The sequence below is a fragment of the Dendrobates tinctorius genome, unplaced genomic scaffold (assembly GCF_039654945.1).
Source record: "Dendrobates tinctorius isolate UK_male_01 unplaced genomic scaffold, ASM3965494v1 ptg000075l, whole genome shotgun sequence".
NCBI lineage: Eukaryota > Metazoa > Chordata > Amphibia > Anura > Dendrobatidae > Dendrobates > Dendrobates tinctorius.
Genome location: NW_027361743.1, coordinates 27,628,796 through 27,647,837, shown reverse-complemented (window position 1 = coordinate 27,647,837; position 19,042 = coordinate 27,628,796). Strand labels below are relative to the sequence as shown.

Below are 19,042 nucleotides of genomic sequence, written 5' to 3'. Positions count from 1 at the left end.
GGCGCTGCACCCTTTTGGCGCTGCGCCCAGAGCACAAAAATGCAACACAGCGTGTTTTTGTGCGCAGGGCGCAGCGCCAGTAAACTCAGACCAGCATACGGTCAGCGCACGATCAGCGTACCGTAAGTATAGGATACACTGATCGCATGCAGCCTCATGCGATCAGAGGAGGAACTGACCGGAGGGGGCGGGGCTTAGCGGCGGCCCTGCGCTGCGCCCAAGATCGCTAGTGTGACACTAGCCTAAGAGATGATTTTTATATACTTTCCATCCCTAAACCCAGTAAACACACAAACACTGACTCCATAGGCATTTTCTTGCACCATACTTTGACCCCTTTGCCTGACCTTTGGTGGACGATTTTGGGATCATTAAATTGGTTAAAAATTAATGAAAGTTGTGTTGTGATTGGTTGCTGTGGACAGAAAAAATTTTCTTAACCCAGCTTCCTAAGAGTGTGGTGGTGTCCATAGCATCCACTCATAGCATATTTTGCCTCAGCAGCATAAGAAATGAAAGTTGCAGTGTGATTGGTTGCTGTGGGGAGCAGAGGCAGAATTTCTTTTAGATAGAGTTCATAAGAGTGTGGCAATGCGCTCACAACAATTCCCTACAGTGTTTAGTGGTTGTGGTGGATTAAGCTTTTGTTTCTAACAATGTGATCAAAATGGCTACAATTGGGGGGGTCGTAATTAATCCAACAACTTTTGTGCAGTTTCTGTTGTTTTGTAGTGAAGAAAAGAGTAAGGAAAATTATGGACTTCATTATAAAAGTCTATTAGGAGTACTTTGTGTAAAACTAGGTGATCAGGACAAGTTGTGGGCTTCACATGTACTGTGTTTTGTTACTGTAGAAGAACTACGACAGTGGTCTGAAGGGAAGAAAGCTTTTGTTTTGGCGTGCCTATGATCTGAAGAGAACCACTAAATCCTAGTGATGACTGCTACTTTTTTTACATGCAACGCGGATGGATTCAACCTTAAAAATAAGAATAAAATAATATACCTTTTCCGGGGCTGATGGAAAAATTTAACGTTGAGTACAATGTGAGCAAGCAGAGACTCTATTGATTCATCCAAAAATGTCTGAAAGCTGTGCTACTGCACAATGGCAGCAAGTATGCTTCAGTGTCTGTAGGACATTCTGTGCACTTGAAGGAAAACTATGAGAATTTAGACAGTCACGCAGTGTGAATACATCATAATACACTGCAGGGCGGGATCTGGGGCCTCCACAACATGCAGGCGTGATAGCCTGATGTCAGTTCCCGGGCAGCGCGCACTGCACATGCCCGAGAACTGTAGGCACAGCGCAGGCGCCTGCCGGCATGTAACACCAACAGCAACACAGGAGGAGGCGGCGCACAGACGCAAGAGGGGGAAGATGGATGGCTGGGAGGCGGCTAATACAGGGGGAGACACCATACCTATGGGACTCAATACAGGTATGGGGAGCAAGTTATAAAAGTCAATATTTCTGTATTACTAGGGATCAGAGAGCCACCTTCACAGAATGCAGCCTTGTGCTGCTGAAGGGGGATCTTTTACTTAAAAAATGGCTTGGGGGGGTGACAGGTTCCCTTTAAGGTGAGTTTACACTTAGCAATGATTACAGTGATCTGAATTTTTTTATTGAGAGCTGCATTGTTTTTAGATGGTCAAAGGGATTGGATCAATTTTGCTTCTATAAGGTACAATGCTTTATATGGAAATAGGAAGGAGCAGAATTTTATTTCCTATCATACCAATTGTGGTGTAGTGACCACTGTGTCCGCTAGGGGGCGCTGTGTGGGTGTCCCAGGGGACAGGCGTATAAGTATTTCCAGTGTCCTGATAGGAGTAGGATGCTGAATGATCGTAATGTATCTCAAGGTGGGTGGCCTTGAGATGAAGACTTGTGTATGTGTTAATCAGCAGTGATACTGCTGAGGTTCCTTGGGAAGTCTTCAGGTAGCTGGAGAGAAGGGACCAGCTACCTACAAATCCACCCAGGGGTGTGTCTGAAAACGCTGGTAGTAAAAGACTATGTGAGTGTGAAAGACCTGTGATGATGTCATAGCCATGTGACCCGGGGGGCGTGGCTACGGACCATATAAGGTGGCCAGGGTAGGTCACATGAGTAAATGCTTGGACCCGGTTGGTCCGTTGTGGAAGGTCCCGCTGGGAGATGGGGCTTCCTGCCTGACAGCACGTGAATGCTGTGAGTAATGGCTGCAAGCATCTGACAGTTCCCAGGGAGAAGGAATGAACGTCTGCAGTGAGCTGAAGCAGCCATGAGGTAACCCTGATGGGGTGAGATATCTGTGAGGCTGAAGAGCCTGAGTACTGGACATTGTGTAACCTGTGTGACCACAGGGATAACAAAGGGAAGCTCTGTCATGAACGCTATGCTGATTATATGAACTTTATGTTGGGTTTATAAAGCCTGAATAAACCGCATGGATTGTTATTGTTTTATGGAAAACCCGTGCCGGACGTGATTATTTGGCTGCCAAGCGAGTGTCCCCAACCTTGAATGACAGTGCTACCTTACAATTGGTGGAGAATGCTAAGGGCAGTGTTGTAGCCTTGTTGCTGGGAGCAACGGAAGAGGACTGCAAAACTCGGTTGCTAAGGGCAACGGTTTCCAAATGCACATGGTGCAGTGCTGGCAACGCTGAGCCAGGAGGGCTGACGGTCTTGAAAGCCGTGTGATATACTGACCGGGGTCAGTGGAAAAGACTTATAGGACACCTCTGCGATAGAGCGGTCCGAGAACCTGCGCGGCCGGCAGGTGACGGTCATGAATGCCGTGTGATATGCTGACCGGGGTCAGAGAAAGAGACTGTGGATTGTGATAGGGTGCCTCTGTGGATATGAGGTACCCGAGGACCTGTGTGGCCAACACAGGTAACGGACAGGTGTTTGTGTTGTACTGACCTGGGTCAGTGAGAAAGACTGTGTACCTGGAGGGTTCAGTGAGCAAGATCCTGGAGGGTCAGTGTTGGGAGATTCTAGGAGAAGAATCGGATCCCTGGAGCACGTGGTATGACCTTGGACCTGGTGAGGCGTAAGTGTTGGACAGTCTCAGGCAGAGACGGATGTCCTGAATAGCACCCGCCGAGCCCCAGACGGGTATTGCTGGGGTAGCAGCTCAAAATGTAGGCGGCACTGATTAAGAAACCCCTGGCATAATTTCGGATCCCCGCCATACCTGGGAGGCTTCCCCAAACGTGGCGGTGGGTGAGGTGCAGGGTCGCGGGACGGGGCAGAGGCCACTGCGAACGACTGCAGGCACTGCAAGCGGTCATCAACTGACGCCATGTAATTAAGGATATGGGACTGTGTATCACGCTGCTGCGCGAGCTCCTGCTGGAATCCCGCCAGCAGAGGGGTGTTCCCTGGATCGGAGGTTTGAATGGCGGATAACCGAGTGTCCATGGACTTAATAAAAGTCATAATCCGGTTCTCCCGCAAAAAGAGTAGTTCCTTTTGGGTGGCTGCTGAGGCACGAGCGGGGTCCATGGCCTGATTATACTGTTATGGGTAGCAAAAGTGGACCCTCTGGGTCACGGTATCGGGATCCCTGGGGCTAGCTGGCCAGGTGGTGCCGACCCCTATACAGGGACTGTTAGGAGCAGGCCCAAAGGAGTCGAATACCGTGACAGCTGGTACCAAGAGGGGCGGCTCAGGAACGAGAGAGACAGACAAGGCCGAGGGTCAGGAGTGACTGGGGTCAGGAGTGACTGGAGTCCGGAGTGACTGGAGACAGGAGTGACCAGACGGGGCCAGAGTACCGTAAGAAAGGCACGCGATAATCAGGCGCCTCCAGAAGGGAGAGGCTGCCTGATATACCCTGTGCAGGAGCTTGATTGGTGCTCGCTCCACAGGGGTGGTGCAGAAGGGGTTAAGAGGAGAGAGGAGCGCGTGCCCGTGGCCTAAGGTGCATACCTGAAGCAGGAGCAGGACAGGAAGAGGAACCCATGTGCTGAATCCTCCGGGCTGCAGGACGGGAGGCTGAAGGTGTAGCGTGGTGGCCAGAGCGGTAAGGGGGGATTCGGGAAGGGACCCTGGGAGCAGCAGCAGGAAGGACGGGGCCCGGTGGGATAGGTGGCGCCGGCCCCGACCTGACAGGCGGCGCCAGTAATGGCGGTGCCGACGTGACAGACACATGGGTGGACGGTAACTGGAGGGTTCACTCGACTGATGGGGTTGACCCAGTGGTACCCTTTGATAATATAATTAAAGAAGTAGTGGTGCAACACATGCTGGCCAAAAAAGAACAAGATTATGAGATACAGTTGATAAAAGAGACAGTGGAAGAACATCTCAAACGAGAAAGGGTCCTGAGACAAATGGCCGAGCACAGGGTGGAGGGGCTCGAGAAAGAAGTCTTGGAGCTCAGAGGTCACCTGTCAACCTGGCAAAGCGTGATCAAGACCCTTAGGGAAGAGATGGAAGAACTCAGAGGAGTAGTAAAAGGTCTTCTGTGGGAGAAGAGCTTGGATGAAGATTTACAGCGGCCAGGCCCGAGTGATAACAAGACGGAACTGACAGTACCCATCTTGGCAAAGGGTCATGAAGAGATAAAATCTCATGAAGTTTGTGTGCTAAGAAATTAAGAAGACAGTCACCCGATCGGGTCAACTGTAGTGAGGGAAGTGTCCGTGGTAAAGCCAGAGCCTTCTGTCCAGGAAGAGGGCAAGGCCACAACCTTCAAGTCTGTGATTAACGTGCCCGAGGACATGCAAGAAGCCTGTGCTGAGGAAGGTGTGCATGAGGCTTTTAAAGAAGCGGTCAAGGCGTGTAAGGTGCACTCGGCACCTGAGACTCGGCAGTTGGTGATAATATCAGCCAGGGAAGATACAGCAAACCGGGTAGCTGTCCTGAAAGAGATACATTTGCAATGTCTCCACGCCAAACAGTTGGTCAGGCGGAGTAATATGAAAGCTGCACGACGCCTAGAGTTAGCAAGGGAGGCTATGGATCGGCTGGGTTTGCGGAAAGATGTAATTGGGAGAATCATTGGAAGACTCGGGACGGTAATGCAAGACCTTGTAAATATCTCCGGTGTGGTGATGGTGTGGATCCCTCCTGATGATGAAGACCAGGTATCTATCCAGTGAAGAGGGTAGGATTCCCATTATGGTAGTTGGCTCCGTGGAAAGCCTGAGAAACTTTTGGATGCTCTTGGAGTATCGAGTGGGGTACCTGCAAGAAATTGAGCAGTTGAGGCTGGACCGTCGGCGGATCAGTAAAAAGGTACGGAGCACCAGGTGGCGGCCGCCTTCAACCCAAGATGTAAGGACCCGAAGGGTTTCTCCAAGTAGTGACATGGCAGGTGGCCGAAGAGTGTCAGCAAGTGGCAGTTCGACGGGCTGTACGAGGCTAAGAGACCTTAGTTCCTGTGAGACGCTGAATGGGTCAGACTTAGGCCAGACAGTAGACTCGATTAAGACTTATGACCGCACCAACCGGGAGAGCCGGTCAGTGAGAGAAAGGAGTGTGGTGCCTAAACAGTGTCTGATGACGCAGACAGACTGTGACTGGAGGGCCAAAGATCAGGGCCGATATTCTGACCGCTGGGGGCGGGGAGGCCTAATGTAGAGATGAGGCCGGATGACAGATGGAGATGGTTCTCTCGACCTGTGGGGCAAGGTGTAATGAGTGCCCGGTCTTGAGATCCCGGGGTAGTGTTGAGTGTTCAACCCCACAAGTTTGAACAGAGGGGGAGGTATGTGGTGTAGTGACTACTGTGTCCGCTAGGGGGTGCTGTGTGGGTGTCCCAGGACAGGCATATAAACATTTCCAGTGTCCTGATAGGAGTAGGATGCTGAATGATCGCAATGTATCTCAAGGTGGGTGGCCTTGAGATGAAGACTTTTGTATGTGTTGATCAGCAGTGATACTGCTGAGGTTCCGTGTCAATGTCTTAAGGAACCAGCTACCTACAAATCCACCCAGGGGTGTGTCTGAAAACGCTGGTAGTAAAAGACTATGTGAGTGTGAAGGACCTGTGATGAGGTCATAGCCATGTGACCCGTTGGGCGTGGCTACGGACCATATAAGGTGGCCAGGATAGGTCACATGAGTAAATGCTTGGACCCGGTTGGTCCGTTGTGGAAGGTCCCGCTGGGAGATGGGGCTTCCTGCCTGACAGCACGTGAATGCTGTGAGTAATGGCTGCAAGCGTCTGACAGTTCCCAGGGAGAGGGAATGAATGTCTGCAGTGAGGTGAAGCAGCCATGAGGTAACCCTGACGGGGTGAGATATCTGTGAGGCTGAAGAGCCTGAGTACTGGACATTGCGTAACCAGTGTGATCACAGAGATAACAGAGGGAAGCTCTGTCATGAACGCAATGCTGATTATATGAACTTTATGTTGCTGCTGTGGTTTATGATGCCTGATTAAACCGCATGGACTGTTATTGTTTTATGGAAAACCCGTGCCGGACGTGATTATTTGGCTGCCAAGCGAGTGTCCCCAACCTTGAATGACAGTGCTACCTTACACAATGTATCTCCTATGTGTAAATGGCTGGCTTAGAGTGTTCTTATAAAGCATCTTGTATTAGATGTTTTGTATATATTTTCTCTATTTTTAAGGAAATTTTTTTTGTTTTTGCATTTAAGTTTGTGTTACCTAATGATTTATACAGCTCGGTTAAGACCCCGGTCACAGCACATTGGAGTTTGCTGATGCATTCTTTCCAGAAGAACTCCCGATCTGTCTCCTATGAAAGCAATGTGTGTGTTATAAATTCTATGCTATCTGCCCAGACTTAGCACCTTCCAGACTGCATTTCAGAGCCTGCTACTCATCTGTTAACATTTTATTTCTGGCAGTAAAATGACTGAGGACTATAGCATTATGACTGCCATGTGGTGGATCTCTCATTACATCTTTATGCTTCCTAGAAGATTTTGGGTCCTATTGCAGAATCTGTATCTGTAGTGATACAAATTCTGCAATAGGTTATAGCATCCCTCAGGGTAGTACAAAAGATATTAGTCTGGATAATATGTTCAAAAAAGTCTAATTACCTTCCCCATTACAGTACCTGCACAGGCAATAATTCCATCACCTGGGCCATACTAAGGAAATCCTGGAAACATGACCTGTTGATGGCTCTTGAGGACTGGAGTTGAGGAACACTGGTCTAAAGACAAACATGGGTTGAATAAAATTCTAATAAAAAACGATAGCCAAATATATTGTCTGGCATAGTCCCACTCACCCCACACACGGCGATAGAACATTCTGACCTTTTGTGTTGAATCCTTACATATGTAGAATGGAGCTCAAGTGGTGGTTGGGCATCTGAAGATTGATTGGCAATTACCGACTGCATCCAATTGGGTATTTTTAAGAGCAATTAGTACCTGGTGCTTAATTTCCTTACTGTACAACACAGTCTGTCCATTTATTTTTGTCTGAAGTAGCATTTTCTAGGGTCCAGCTATAGCGCTGGGGTATTATTTCATTAATTATCACCTTTCCTATTCAAACTGGAAAAATATAAAGAAAATATAAAAGAAACTTGAAAATGGAAAGATAAAATCTGTTGGGATAAAATTAGCAAATCAGCCAAACTATAGAAAAGCTAATTTATGACTACTACCTTTAGATTAGATACACATGGACAAACAGTATTATGGCTCCTTGCCATGTGTTTAGATCGAGCAACAGGATACAATCCTTTCCTGTTGAAGCGGTAAACCTTTTCCCAAAGCATGTTTTGGAAAAGATGTTCTTGATCAAACAGGATGGGATCTGATCTGTCCTTGAGGCTAAACATGTGGCTCCTAAACAGTCACTATATGGTGCAGGAGCCCTAAGGGACCCGTTACACATAGCGACAACGATACGACCTGGTAAGGATCGCTGGTGCGTCACTACATGGTCGCTAGTAAGCTGTCAAACAGGCAGATCTACTCAATGACGCAGCAATGATCCAGCGATCCATATAACGACCTCGGCGGTCGTTGGGACCTTGTCACACAGCAGCTATTCTGACGACTCACGCCTGCGTCCCTGAGTTCGGAGTCTCCAACGAGGTCACTCGTCTTTGTTATGGCGTCAAACACAGCAATGCATGCTGGCCAGCGGGACACCAACAATCAAAAAATGGCCTAGAACATTCGAGCATGATCAGCAATATCGCAGAGGGGGGACGGTCGCCGCTATGTCACACGTAGCGAGATCGCTGGCGAGGTCGCTGTTGCGTCACAAAACCTGTGACGTTTCAGCGATCTCGCTAACGATCTCGCTAACGATCTCGCTATGTGTGAAGTACCCTTAAGACTGTTGCTCAGTCTCTTCAATAATTCAGCCAGTTAGTTATATCACCACTTTACGCTGTACTCCCACATTTAGCCTCATGTCAAATGGATCAGATAATTTGGTCAGCAAAATAATTCAAATTGGTGCTTTCCCGGAAGGAAAAAAAAGCACTCTCACTTGTGCCACCCATCAAGTTCTTTACCCTATAAGTCAACTTCTGGCCATATAATTTACTGATTGAATATATTATTCTCTGGATGCAACATTGGGGGTTCACTTATCCACACTGATGAGGTGAAAATACCCCAAAACATCTGCCTGTAAATTTCTAATATCCCTAGTAGTTCAAAGATAAAGGGTCAACAATGGAGTGCAAGGTTTCTGCTTACAATAGGTGGCACCAGCGACAAAGTTTTCTTTCCTTTTAAGAAAATGCTCATTTGAAAGGTATTTTTTTAATTTCCCTTTGAGCATTGCCAATAATAAATTATAAAAAAATGTTGCTCTCATCTGATTTTTCCATTTTATTCTTCTTTATAGTTTTCTTATTTGGAGAAACTTCTTCTTGTCCATGGAGCTTGGAGCTACAATCGAGTAACCAAATGCATCCTCTACTGTTTCTACAAGAATGTGGTCCTGTACATCATTGAGGTGAGATTAATGATGAACTAAACAAGAACGTCCAGCCAGCATGCTAAGTATTGTCTACACGACTGCGAGGGACATCCTCCGCTCGGCCATAACCTAAGCCAAGTATTAGAGACTAGAGTGGCGCAGGCATTTATCAGGTGGCAAATTTTGCTTAACATCATTTGCACAGATCCCTCTAAAAATGGCTCAGCTTACTGTATTCACAAACTAAATGAACAAAATCCATTAAGTGCGCCGAGACAGCTGCCACAATACTATACATGTTCCAGGCTGCTTAGTCCTGGCCGTAGATCTTCCCAGCTCTTTAGATTTCAACTTCAAACGCAAGTTTGCATAGCACTGTCTTGGCTATCGTAGGGCTGTGCGGTTATGCCTTCGTTCAGAAAATAAATCCATGTATAAATCCCAGGGTAGACCGTACAGCTACTAAATGCATCTTCGGCTTTGATGTGTGTGTCGCTGGTGAAATGATACTGGTGACCTTCTCTGTCTGGAGGGGTCAGAAGAAGTCAGTAATCTCTTTTGCACTGGACATCTTGAGCTTTTCAACAATGTCACTTGTGGCACACCCCGAAAATTTTAATCATGTCACAGAATGGGTACCGCATCAGAAAGCATGCACATATGTGTGTTATTCAGTCCTGGGCATGATAAAGTAATGCTCTCCAGGAACTTGGAGGTTTTCTAGGCATGTGTCCATGGATTGTGCTTGTATCAGCTCAGGCTTATACGAATAAGTAAAACCAAAGAAATGACTTGGAACTCATGTTGGTATAAGTGCAATGTGTAGGTGCACGTTCACACTACAGCCATTAACAGAACCAGAACCTAAAATAAAATTAGCAAATACCCTTTAGTAAGTAAATAAATAAATAGTAATAGTACATGTAAAAACCATAGTGTAATTAGTTGATACTGTTTTGATAAAAAAAGCGTAAAAGCAATCCCCAAGGATGACCCCCTAACTCTTGTAGTTCACCTCAGCAGACTAACCTTAAAATTAAAAAGGGCAGAGCAGGACCCAGGCCTTTCACCTGCTCGTGGGAACCTATATAAATAAGATGCACAATCTCAAAAGGGGAACCAAGCCCCTGTATGTACAAAGTACAAAAAAAAGCTACTGCAAAACCAGAGAAATTAGCTGGAACACATGTTCCATAAGTGAAAAGTGTAGGTTGCACATTCACACTGCTGCCATTTAACAGACAGAAGCTAACATTTAAAAAAAAATGAGCAAATACCCCGCAGAAAGTAAATAATAGTAAATCACCGCCAGTCAGACAGACGTGTTTCCTACGCTGTCAAATTACAGCGTGAGCACGCAGCTATGATCGAAGGTATAAAGTTTAACTCTGGTCATTGGTGTCAGCTGATTGGACTACTTCTCCTATCAGCCGACGCCTGCTGCCGCTAATAACAGTGAGAGCAGGAGTGGCTGATGAGAGTATTCATCTGCCATCTCCTGAGCTGTAAATAAATAATTAAAAAAAAACTGCGTGGGTTCCCCTGTATTTTTGATAACCTGGCAAAGCTCACATCTGGGGGATGCAATCCTCAGCTATCAGCTTCAGTAAGGCTGGTTATCAAGAATAGAAGTCCCCCCCATTTTTGACAGCCAGCCTTACTAAAGCACACAGCTGGGGGCTGGTATCCTCAGACTGGTAAGGGGCCATAGATATTAAGACACCTATCCATTACTAATCTTATAGTTATATTGTAAATAAAGACGCAGCCAGAATAAAGTCTTTTATTTGAAATGTATCAAAATATAAAAATAACAAACACAGTTATACTCAACGCCTATTCCACCGAAGCCCTTGTCTTTTGTAATAAAATAAAAATTAAAAAATACAATATCCTTTGCCTGTCCATCATTCTGTCCCAGTACATTTGCCGGCTGGGAACGCAGCTTCAGTGACTAGCAGTAACCTCGATGACATCACCGCTTGTCACTGATGCTGCGCTCGCAGTAGCTCATTCACCAGTGGTTCCCAGCCTGGATGGTCACATCTTGGCACTGTCCAGGTTGAAAACTATTTATCCCCATGGATTATGGCGTGGGACAGAAAGACAGACAGATGATATTGTTGTTTTTTTATTTTTGCTTTATTACAGGAGATGAGTGATTCAGTGGAATTAGGCATTAGGTGACTATAACTGTGTTTTGTTATTTTTTTTAAATAAACATGGAAAAGTGTGTTTTGTTTTATTTCTAATAAAGAACTTTATATTTGCTGTGTCTTTATTTAACATATAACTGTCAGATTAGTAATGGATAGGTGTCTTATAGATGCCTCTACATTACTAAGCTGTGAGCTTGATGTCACCTGACAATACAAAGGTGACATACACCCCACAAATATGAACCCCATTTTCCACCGCTACAGGGCAAGTGGAAAGATTTCCAGAATTGGGGGGTCAGTATCCATCGCCCCTTACCAGCCTGAGAATACCAGCCCCCCAGCTTTCGGCTTTAGCTTGGCTAGTTGTCAAGAATGGGGGGACCCCCACTCCGTTTTTTAAAATTATTTATTGAAATAATTAAAAAATACAGCGTGGGGACCGCTCTATTCTTGATAACCAGCCTTGCTGAAGCTGACAGTTGAGGGTTGCAACCCCCAGCTGTGAGTTTAGCCCAGCTGGTTATCAAAAATACAGGGGAACCCATGCTGTTTTTTCTTTCATTATTTATTTTCAGCGTAGGAGCCCGCTGATGAATACTCCCATCAAATGCTCCTGCTCTCACTATTAGCGGCAGATGGAAGCAGTAGCCCCATCAGCTGACACCAATGACCGGAGGTAAACTTTATACCTCCGATCATAGCTGTGCACTGACGCTGTCATTTGACAGTGTGGGAACCGCGGCTATCTGACCGGCGGTGATGATTCTAACACCAATCAGAAGCGGTGTTTGCCGCTCTACCATGCACATGACAGTGCGACAAACACCCGGTGTTCGGGCAGCCAAACCCGAATAGTAACATTGACTTCCTGGTGAAGTCCGTGTTCTGTATGGACGCCGAACTTTATTGTTCGTGTTCGCCCATCTCTAGTCTTCAACACACACTCCCATTAAGAATGAATGGAAAGCAGGTGGGCATGGGCATGAATGACCACTGCTCAATTCAGACACTGCAGTTTAAAGCCCCGTTCACAGAATCAGTGTGAGTCCCAGAGGTCAGACCTCTAGTGATCGGAACGTTATCCTTATCCCCAATTCTGTAGAAAAGGGATAACTTCCAAACTTGGTAAATACCCTTTAGTGTTTAGTAAGAATTTACTGAATAATAGATGTGTTTATATAGCTCATGTTAATATTTTGACAAAAGGGAATACCTCTGCAATGGACCTCCCTTTTTGAGCCAGGACAGAGAGATGAAATAGTGCTATCTACCCTGGTGAACTCTTTTTGATAAATTATTTAATCAATCTTATTATGCAATTAACTGTCATGTAATACCACATTCCTCCAGCAGTGGCCGCTGCAGGAGAATAGAGAGAGTGCGCTGAGCTCACCCCAGTGATGACAGCTGTTCAAGGACAGCCGGACCCACAGGTGTCAGTTGATTGCTGGGGCTGCTTCAATGTAGAAAGGGTTATATATATATAAGTCCCATTGTGCGTCGCCTAGAAATTCAGGTTTATACAATTATAGGAGTAGCAGTAAAATGCTTAAAAAATACTTTTTTTAATTTCTTTAAAAATATTTTTTACTTTAGTTTGATTTTATAAGAGGAAATGTAGGTGCAGCTGAATATAATGCACGACTCATGGGATCTAATAATAATATATAGCTCAGCAGATGTCTTATAACAGGAGGAAATACACTTCCAGACATAGGATCAACTCAGTACTTCTGCTGAATTTCTAGTACAAAAATAAACCGACTGCAACTTTGTTCTTTCCACGTATGCACGTTATTTAGAATTGGTTCGTATGAATACCCAAAAACCGTGTAGTGCTCATTTAGCATGGATGAATTACCATAGACCTCCTGGTTGGTACATGACTGTGTTTATTTTGTCTTTTTTTAGGGGGGAATGGGTTAGGTGATTGTATAGGTGATTATACTTTGACTTTTTTTTGCATGTCTCAGCATTTTTCATAATATATTCTAATTTTGGGAAAGCCACAAAATTAGCGCGCAAGGCACAATATCTTAATAAATATGTACCAGTAGTTGTTATTTTATTAGATAATTAAAATAGTATATACAAAATTAAGATATTAAAAATGCAACAAACCAGTGAGTATTGACATCATTGATTCACACGTAGGTACAAAACGATCCAATAAATCACGTGAGATGTATATATTATTTAGCAAGGGTAAACACAGGGTTAAATCCTAGCTCTGTAGTGCTTAAATAGATGCACCTGCACTGTTTCTCTGAGACAAGAAGTAGATTCAGGGAGTTGCAGTCTCCTGAGTGTCAGTCTGCTGGATGAAGCAGAATCGAGTGTGCTGCTGGTGAGTAATCAGCCAAAATGTGAACTGTAGCTGAGAAAGACATGCCGGGGTCTGTGCAAATGGAGACTACACTAATCAGTCTGTGAGAGCTGAAGAGAACTGTGCACTAATCAAGCACTGCAGAGCTTGGATTTAAGCCTGTCCTTCCCAGCTATGCTTAATATACACAATGTAGCTCCAAGTCATTCACACTTCTGTGAAAACAACCTGTCCAGTTATAAGCAACACTGATTGTGAATCAATTTATCCTGCTTTTGTGCAAATGGAACAGACAACAGGTAGAAATGAGAGGCAATTAGCTAAACAACCTCTATAAAGGAGTGGTTCTGCTGGGGTGACCAGAGACCATTTCTCTGTTCTCATCCCTTTTGTCTGTTGTTTTGGTCACTTTTGCATTATGTCATTGCTCTCAGCCCTAAAGGTACCATAGAGTTGTAAGGGGGACGACCGGACTGCGGGTACCTGCTTGCTGGGACCGTAACTATCGAGGTTGCATCCTCTGTTGCCTGGGGAAGCTTTAGCAAGGTGGACCTTCCCCTGTTGCTTGAGGGAAGCTTTAGCGAGGTGGACCTTCCTCCTGACTGAGGGGGACAGGGGAAGATAAAAGAGAAAGCACATGCAGCAGAGAGGAGTTTGGCGGAACAGAGGGCAGCACGCAGTCAGGTGAGCGGCAAGCTCCTCTTCCCCTCCCCACACAGAGCACCGGCGCCATGACAGGCTGCACTGTCAGGGTCCCCTGACGTCTGCAGAGGGACTGCTGTGCTGAGGGGAGCCATGCGTCCAGCCGCAGCCAGGCAGAGGAGTGCTCCGTACTGGGAGCATCAGCAGCGTGCAGTCCAGTGTTCGCCGTCTCCCACCGCCAACAGCAGGGATCAGAGAGAGAGGAACGTGCAGTGTGTGCCCGGTGACTACAGAGAGAAGTGCAGTGTGCCTAGTGACTACAGAGAGAGATCCAGTGTGCAGGTGACTACAGAGAAAAAGGTGGCAAAAGCTTTGGGCCCGTGAGTACAGCGCACGTGCCACATTAAAGGGATTGAGTAAGGGACTGACACTTGTGCCCTAAGTTTTGCCAGTTTATATTTGCTGAGCCACTTTGGGCTCGTACAGAAGTTGCTTAGGTTGTGTTAGGGCTGGCGGAACGCACCAAATAATAAAATAATAGTAAGGTGCGTTTGCAGCCCGGGGTCCACCGTGCAGGGGTGGTAAACTTCTGCTTAGTAATGGTGGAAGTATAAAGCGGTATACAAAAGGTCACACATGGGTTAACGTCACCCAGTGTGAACAGGGCGAGCTCTGCTACCTCACAGAGCCGCACTACAGCAGAACATAAATGCCGGAGCCTGTTTGGCTCACAGAGCTCGGCAACGGAGCGCACAGAATGCGGTCACAGAACTCTGCCCCAAGGACACGGGGTCAGAGTCCCTCTAGACCTTCTGAGCGCGCAGCGTCGCACCTGCAGACGCCACTATAGATGCTGACTATGGTGGAGTGTCGAGCATGTGCACCGTAGCGTGCAGAGCCACTGGTGGACACTGATGCCAGTCTCAGACTCTGCCTCTACCTACACTTAAGCCTTGGTGCTTAACAGGCTAGGCTGCACAACACATGCGTACCAAGGCTAGGTGTTTCTTAATGAATCATTCACCAGAGACATTCATACATGCATACAACACTCACTCCTCATAGTCTGGTAATGCAGTCTATACTAGCGCATGGCCAAGCGGCCATGCAAACCTTTTATAGCAGAGTCCTTCCGAGACCTTCCTGACCTTCCTGATGGTCCAATGTGAGCTGGAGAAGGACCTGAGCATGTGACCTCCGATCTCCAATGAGAGATCGTCTCATGGGCATGCTCAGTGGACCGAAAGGAGGACTTAGTCCCTGGAGTAGCTCGCTGCTGACCAGCATGCGTTGCTATAGCTGGACCAGAGGTGGCAGCAGCAACCAAACCCACAGAGCTGGTCTGAGCAGAGCGCCGGGATCGACAAGTCTGCTGAACAGCCTCCTCTGCGGCCGGAGAGGAATGGGAGACTGCCGAATACAAGGCTCGGGATTCCTACTGTGCAGCGACAGGAACCCTATGCCTAACATTACCCCCCTCCTAGGGCCCCCTCCTATCTGAGCCTCGCTACGCTCACATGCCGCAATGAGAAGTGGAGAGCGGATGTTTTCCACTGGCTCCCAGGGCCGAGCCTCTGGACCATGACCCTTCCAGTCCACCAAATAAAACTTTTTACCACGCACCACCCTGCATCCCACGATGGCATTAACCTCAAACTCGTCTGAGGACAGGTCTGATGTCCCGGCAGATGACTTGGAGAACCGGGACATGAGGACAGGTTTAAGGAGGGACACATGGAAGGTGTCAGAGATAGCCAAATGTGGTGGAAGGGCCAGACGGTAGACCACAGGGTTGATCTGCTCAAGGACCTTGAAGGAGGTGCGAATTTTGTGGACTCGACCCACAGCCTGATGTTACGGGTGGAGAGCCACACCAAGTCGCCAGGAGCAAAGGTCGGAGCGGGGCGGCGGTCAGCGGAGGCCCTCATTCTCTTCTTGGAGGCCCGGATAGCATCCCGAGTGCGATCCCAAATGTCACGTGCCTCCACCGCCCAGTCTGCCACCCTGGAATCGGTGGACAACATGGGCACAGGGATGCGCGGATGCTGGCCGTAATTTAGGAGGAATGGGGTCTGGCCGGTGGAGTCGGCCACAGCGTTGTTCAAAGCGAACTCCGCCCACGGCAGCAAGGATGCCCAGTCATCCTGCCTGGCCGAGACAAAATGTCGTAGATATGTGACCAGGGTCTGGTTGGCTCTCTCTACCAACCTGTTCATCTCGGGATGATATGCTGAGGAGAGATTTAGCTCAATGCTGAGCGGGCTACAGAGCTCTCTCCAGAACCGAGACGCAAACTGGGGATCCCGGTCGCTGACAATCTTGTCCGGCATGCCGTGCAGGCGGAAAACGTGCTTAATAAACAATGCTGCCAGGCCCCGTGCAGAAGGTAACCGGGAGAGAGGTACCACGTGCACCATCTTGGAAAAATGGTTGGTAACAACCCAAATGACCATGCTGCCACTGGACTTGGGCAGCCCCACCACAAAGTCCATACTGGCCATCTCCCAGGGCCTGTCTGCTACCGGCAGGGGGTAAAGTAACCCAGCGGGCCGCTGCCGAGAGGACCTATTCTGGGCACAAGAGACACATGCCTGAATATATTCCCTGACGTCACAGGCCATATGCGGCCACTAGTATGTCATCGCCAGAAGCTCAGAGGTCCGTTTGTCCCAAAATGTCCGCCCACCTTGGACGAATGAGCCCAAGAGAGGACCTCCAGTCGCAGACAGGCAGGGACAAATGTCTTGCCTGGAGGTACTGACTCAAGGGCGACCGGAGCCACAGTCGTCAGGCTCTCGGTTGGGACGATCAGCCGAGGCTCCTCCTCCTCTTCCTCCGATGACACCACGGAGCAAGAGAGAGCATCAGCCCAGACGTTGTTCTCCCCAGAGAGAAAATAGAGGGTGACCATCTGGCCTGGCGAGAATTTAGCTGCTGGGCTGTTTGCAAATATACCAAGTTCTCGTGGTCGGTGAACACCTGGAAAGGGTGGCGAGCCCCCTCCAGGAGGTGTCTCCACTCTGAGAAGGCCAACTTCATCGCCAGCAACTCCCTGTCCCCGATGGAATAATTCCTCTTCGCCGGTGTGAAGGTCTTGGAGAAAAAGAAGCATGGGTGCTTCCGACCATGCGTGTTCTTCTGAAACAGGACTGCTCCAGAACCGACAGAAGAGGCATCCACTTCCAGAATGAAGGGTTTATCTACATTGTGGCGATGTAGAATGGGAGCGCTAGCAAAATGGGACTTAATGGAGGAGAAGGCCTTGGAGACAGGTTCCGACCACAACTTGGGATTTGCACCCTTCTTGGTGAGGGCCACCAAGGGGGCTACCAATGTTGAGAAGTGGGGAATGAATTGGCGTTAATAATTTATGAACCCCATAAAGCGCTGCATCGCTTTGAGAGAATGGGGCTCCTGCCAATCCATCACCGCCTGCAGCTTGGCAGGATCCATGGCCAATCCCTGGGTGGAGATGATATAGCCCAGGAAAGGCAAGAACTCCTGCTCAAACACACACTTCTCCAAATTGGCATAGAGGATCTTGCCTGTAGGAGGTCGAAAACTTTGCAAACATCTCTCCGGTGAGAGTCAATATCTGGAGAGTAGATGAGGATATCATCCAGATAGACTACAACTGAAGTGGTGAGCATACCCCGGAAGATGTTGTTTACAAAGTCATGGAAGACAGCTGGAGCATTACAGCATCACCAGGTATTCATAGTGCCCATCCCTGGTGTTAAAAGCTGTCTTCCATTTGTCCCCCCTCACGGATGCGAATCAGGTTGTAAGCCCCCCACAGATCAAACTTAGTAAACACTCTCGCTCCTCGTAGCCTATCGAACTGTTCCGATTTCAGGGGCAGAGGCTATTTATTCATAACGGTGTTGGCGTTAAGACCCCAGTAATCCATGCAGGGACGTAATTCTCCATTCTTCTTCTGAACGAAGAAAAACCCCGCCCCTGCTGGTGACACCGACTTCCTAATGAATCCTCTTGCCAGATTCTCCCTGATATACTGAGACATGGCCTCTGTCTCCGGGAGAGATAGGGGATAGACTCGACCCCGGGGAGGCTCAGCACCAGGCAAGAGGTCAATAGGACAGTCATAGGGTCGGTGAGGTGGAAGAGTCTCCGCCGCCTTCTTGGAGAATACATCTGCATACTGTCGATAGCATTTGGGGAGAGAGGAAAGATCTGCAGAGACTTCAGTGGAGGCAACCTGAATGCACTCCCTCTGACATCTACCCTCACAGGATTTATTCCATCCGAGAATTCTCCCTGAGGACCACTCTATATGAGGAGAGTGATGACGCAAACAGGGGACTCCTAAGAGGACCTGGTCGATACCCTCGGGCATGACAAGGAGAGATAGCATCTCCTGATGGGAGGGAGACAGCGAAAGTATCAGCGGGGTGGTCTGGTGGGTGACCTGAGAGGGTAGTGTTGCTCCATTCACCACTCTGATGGTGACTGACTGAGGTAGTAAAACCAGAGGAATTGCGTGCCGTTGGGCGAAGACAGACGACATGAAATTGCCCTCCGCCCCGGAATCCACGCAAACCTCCACCGTCAGAGTGGAAGAGTCAAACTCAAGAGTCCCCTCAAAGGACAGCTTGGAGTAAAACGTTGCAGTATCTAGTAGGTCTCCTCCAACAGCCACTAGATGCAAGCGTTTTCCTGGCTGCTGTGGGCACGTGTTGGCAGGGTGACCAGACTGCCGGCAAATGTGAGAGACCACAGGTGCTCGCGCGGACCAGGACCTGGGTCCCGCGCAAGAATTCCTCATGGCCTCTTGGAGCTTGGACGCCCGATCGGGAGGTTCTGGAGGTTTAGTAAAACTGGGACTGCACCAACCTTCGCTCCAAAAAATGAAGGTCTATGCAGGTGGAGATGGTGATGAGCTCCTCCAGTGTGGCGGGAATCTCCCTGGTGTCCAGGGTGTCCTTTACATGGCCAGCTAGACCTCTCCAGAACACCGGAATGTGGGTCTTATCTGACCACTCCAGTTCTGAAGCCAGTGTCCGGAAATGGATGGCA

At 48.0% G+C, this 19,042-nt stretch overlaps 1 protein-coding gene across 1 annotated transcript in view; it reads left to right on the top strand.

Moving 5' to 3' along the window:
- The window catches only part of ATP8A2 (ATPase phospholipid transporting 8A2), a 1,255,085-nt gene that overhangs the window by 689,126 nt on the left and 546,917 nt on the right, over positions 1-19,042 (top strand). The window contains exon 27 of the mRNA XM_073583121.1: positions 8,804-8,914. Coding sequence (XP_073439222.1) covers positions 8,804-8,914 — 111 coding nt within the window. The remainder of the gene's footprint in view (positions 1-8,803; positions 8,915-19,042) is intronic.